The 1957-nt window shown below is 45.9% G+C and overlaps 1 protein-coding gene across 1 annotated transcript in view; it reads right to left on the bottom strand.

Moving 5' to 3' along the window:
• The window catches only part of EIF2AK1 (eukaryotic translation initiation factor 2-alpha kinase 1), a 40639-nt gene that overhangs the window by 19713 nt on the left and 18969 nt on the right, over positions 1-1957 (bottom strand). Inside the window, 1 exon segment of the mRNA XM_011934406.1 lies at positions 1430-1490. Coding sequence (XP_011789796.1) covers positions 1430-1490 — 61 coding nt within the window.

Raw genomic sequence — 1957 nt, 5'->3', positions numbered from 1 at the left:
CTCCGTCTCCAAAAAAAAAAAAAAAAAGTTGGCCAGGTGCAGTGGCTCACACCTGTAATCCCAGCACTTTGGATGGCCAAGGCAGGCAGATCATAAGGTCAGAAGTTCGAGATCAGCCTGGCCAATATGGTGAAATACCATCTCTACTAAAAAATACAAAAATTGGCCAGGCATGGTGGCATGCACCTATAGTCCCAGCTACTCAGAAGGCTGAGGCAGGAGAATTGCTTGAACCTGGGAGGCAGAAGTTGCAGTGAGCCGAGATTGCACCACTGCACTCCAGCATGGCCAACAGAGTAAGACTCCGCCTAAAAAAAAAAAAAAAAAAGTCAATGTACAGGTCTGGAACAGTGGCTCTCGCCTGTAATCCCAACACTTTGGTAGGCCAAGGCGGGAGGATCACTTGAGCTCAGGAGTTGGAGGCTAGCCTGAGCAACATGGCAAAACCCCATCTCTACAAAAAACACAAAAATCAGCCAGACATGGTAGCACAAACCTGTAATCCCAGCTACTGAGGCAGCTAAGGTGGGAGGATTGCTTGAGTCTAGGAGTTGGAGGTTGCAGTGAGTTGAGATCATACCACTGCACTCCAGCCTGGGCAAAAGAGCGAGACCCTGTCTCAACAAAAATAATAAAAAATAGGCCAGGTGCAGTGGCTCACACCGGTAATCCCAGCACTTTGGGAGGCCAAGGTAGGCAGATCACCTGAGTTCAGGAGTTCGAGACCAGCCTGGCCAATACGGTGAAACCCCGTCTCTACTAAAAATACAAAACTTAGCCAGGCATAGTGGTGCAGGTCTATAATCCCAGCTACTGGGGAGGCTAAGTCAGGAGGATCGCTTGAACCTGGGAGGCAGAAGTTGCAGTGAGCTGAGATCAAGTCACTGTACTCCAGCCTGGGCAATAGAGCAAGACTCCATCTCAAAAAAAAAAAAAAAATACTGACAGGAAACATCTGAAAGGAAGAAATAATTTAACATTTCGTAATGAAAATAAGCAAAGTTGAAAACACTCCTCCTGGGGTCCTTGTAGCAAAAGACAAAGATAGCTCAATGCAGGCCAGGCGCGATGGTTCACACCTGTAATCCCAGCACTGTGGGAGGCCGAGGCGGGCACATCACAAGGTCAGGAGATCAAGACCACCCTGGCTAACATGGTGGAACCCTGTGTCTACTAAAAATACAAAAAATTAACCAGGTGTGCTGGTGGGCACCTACAGTCCCAGCTACTGGGGAAGCTGAGGCAGGAGAATCGCTGGAACACAGGAGGCGGAGGCTGCAGTGAGCCGAGATTGAGCCACTGCAATCTAGTCTGGGCAACAGAGCGAGACTCTGTCTCACACACACGCACACATACACACACACAAAACCCAGTGCAGGTGACAAGAGGTAATGTCCTAATATATAACAGGACACACGAGTTCACATACCTGTCCTCTTCCTGGTCGGAGAGTACTTCCAGAGTTGGCAACTCAATGGCAGCTCTCTCTGCTGCACAAAAACAAACAATCATCTTCAAATAGCCCAGTTTTTCAATTTGTAGTCAAAGACTGAGTTAAAATATACAAACTGTGTCAAATGAGACTGTAAGTCTAAAACTGTCATGACTTTCTGGCAAAGTACAAAAAGTTTATTCAAATGGCACGTGTTAGGAACCATAAAAACAAAGCCATGCAACTACACTAGGGGTCGGCAAACATTACAGAGGACTTGATAGTAAATATTTTAGGTTTTAGGGCCCTCTGGGACCCTGCTGTAACTGATCAATCCTGTTATGGTACAAAAGCAGCCATAGACCCAGTGGCTCATGCCTGTAATGCCAACTCTTTGGGTGGCTAAGGCTTCACTTGAGCTCAGGTGTTTAACAACAGCATGCACAATATAGTGAGATTCCTGATCTCTATTTTTAAAACAAAATTAATTTTTTTTTTTTTTTTTTTTTTTTGAGACAGATTCTT

Source organism: Colobus angolensis, unplaced genomic scaffold, assembly GCF_000951035.1.
Source record: "Colobus angolensis palliatus isolate OR3802 unplaced genomic scaffold, Cang.pa_1.0 Scaffold135, whole genome shotgun sequence".
NCBI classification, from domain to species: domain Eukaryota; kingdom Metazoa; phylum Chordata; class Mammalia; order Primates; family Cercopithecidae; genus Colobus; species Colobus angolensis.
Note: the sequence above shows the minus strand (reverse complement) of the source record. Positions and strands in the feature narration are given on the sequence as shown.